This window comes from Odontomachus brunneus, unplaced genomic scaffold (assembly GCF_010583005.1).
Source record: "Odontomachus brunneus isolate Ranch 3 - 2012 unplaced genomic scaffold, Obru_v1 Obru_scaffold_368, whole genome shotgun sequence".
Classification (NCBI taxonomy): Eukaryota; Metazoa; Arthropoda; class Insecta; order Hymenoptera; family Formicidae; genus Odontomachus; species Odontomachus brunneus.
In genome coordinates this window covers 15,328-17,321 of record NW_022639818.1, presented here as the reverse complement: position 1 = coordinate 17,321, position 1,994 = coordinate 15,328, and the positions used below count along the sequence as shown (strand labels likewise).

At 30.0% G+C, this 1,994-nt stretch overlaps 1 protein-coding gene across 1 annotated transcript in view; it reads left to right on the top strand.

Moving 5' to 3' along the window:
- Positions 1-1,508, top strand: part of LOC116853594 — a 10,486-nt gene extending 8,978 nt beyond the window's left edge. Inside the window, exon 2 of the mRNA XM_032834721.1 lies at positions 1-1,508. Coding sequence (XP_032690612.1) covers positions 63-1,382 — 1,320 coding nt within the window. The 5' untranslated portion in view covers positions 1-62 and the 3' untranslated portion in view covers positions 1,383-1,508.
- Positions 1,509-1,994: the final 486 nt, after the last annotated feature.

The window sequence follows — 1,994 nt, the reverse complement described above, 5'->3', positions numbered from 1 at the left end:
TTACAAGAAGCAACACACTTCATTTCTAAATTGATATCATACGTCGAACAAAATATCCCACCATGAGTAATTTTTCTAAAGTAATCGATGTGAACGAATTCAATCTACGTATTAATATTAATAATTATAATAGCTTCTTTCACGAAAACATTTGCCACATCTGCAAGAAAGTAAACAATGGATTTTTTATATCATGTAATCTGTGCGATATGATCTCTTATTGCACTCTTGAACACAGATTGTTGCATCGTCCATACCATATGCAGATTTGTGAAAATATAAACCGATTTTTACGAGAGAATGAAATACGTCGAGACTGTGCTTTAAGTTTATCTAATTGGATTGATTTAAGACAACAATTTCTAAGCACAATTAAAAAATGGATTCCACGTAAGCTAAAGACGTATGAAGAACAGATGATTCTTTTTGCAAAATCATGCTCTATTTGTCATACACAGATTAATTTGGAACACTGTAGAACGTGTTATTCGGAATATTTTTGCATTGACCATGTACAGTTATTTCAAGATTTGCATGAGCGAAAATGCCAACAGTTTGTATTATATATCAACACTAATATCGTGACTAGTGCAAGCAAATTCACTGTGTTAAAATTCACAAATCTTTTAAATCAAAGAATACCTTTTAATGACATGAATACATTTATTACAATATATGTGCGTCCTTCCGCACGATACAGCGATTTAGTTGGAATATGTTTTAAATATTTCTACAGTGATTATGTATCAGGACCGCTAACATTATATTATGGAATGGAAAATGCTGGTTTACTAGAACCACTCATTTTTTCCGCACGTACAATAGATGAATTTAAATGCGTTATTCACGTGGTAGCACTAAATTCCTTAGAAAAGGAGCATGTAAATGCTTGGGAAATATTTCTACATCTCACGCGTTACATAAAGGATCTAACAATTATACTAGTAGGACCAAATTTTGAACAGGATCATTATGACAAAGAACTTTGTTCTCAATGCAAGTTCAGATGTATAATGCTCCATATTGAAATTTATAGTACATTTTACCATATGTATGTGGCCGGTCCGTCCTTTAAAAAACCAAATATAATTGTAGAATTTCAAGCAGATTTTAGTAATGAGTGGACATGTTCGCGAAGCATATTTTTATCACGGATTAGACACTGTCCGTTAATTTTAACTACCACATCGAAAAAAAAAGCAGAACAGAACGTGTCTATTTTAAAACAAATTTTAGGTTCGCATTTAGAACCTCTCCATAATGCTAAAAATCCTTTTAAATCTTGGAGACCGTGGAGGGATTTGGAGACTGGTTCAGTATATTTTCGTAATCGTTATGTAACTGTCTATCGTAACACACATGTTTTATGGAGACCTTTCTAAACGATTTGGAATATTTGTATATGATTTTAGCATTACGTTGATAACATTACTGTATATGATATAAAATATGTGTTATTTGTACAAACGAATTATAAATATTTTTAATAAAAGGCACTTTTTATTGTACTTGCGATGTTTTTATTTAATAGTCACTGATATTAATGAACTGAAATTACTGTATATAATATAATATATGTGTTATTATTTACTTAGCTTGTATACAAGTTTCCTTTAATGGTACCTATATAAAGTTTACTCAGAGATGTTTTAATATAACATAATTCAATAATTAACATAATACAAATTCTTTTATATAGTATTGCGTCTTACTTAGAATGCGTATATAATTGGGTACAATTTGGACGAATATTCATCAATAAGTCATACATAAAACAAAAATAATTCAAACCCTTACTTTCTTAATGTTATTAATAATAGTTTCAAAACTTGCAACTTTTTCCACTTCGTTGTGCCTCTTTCTTGTTTTGCTGTTTACATGTGATAACTTATAAATATATCCTACGAGATTATTTGCGACATTCTATTTAGTGTAACGGTTATCTATATTCGTGGAGTATTAGATCTTGAAATACAATATCGTTTGTGTAATGA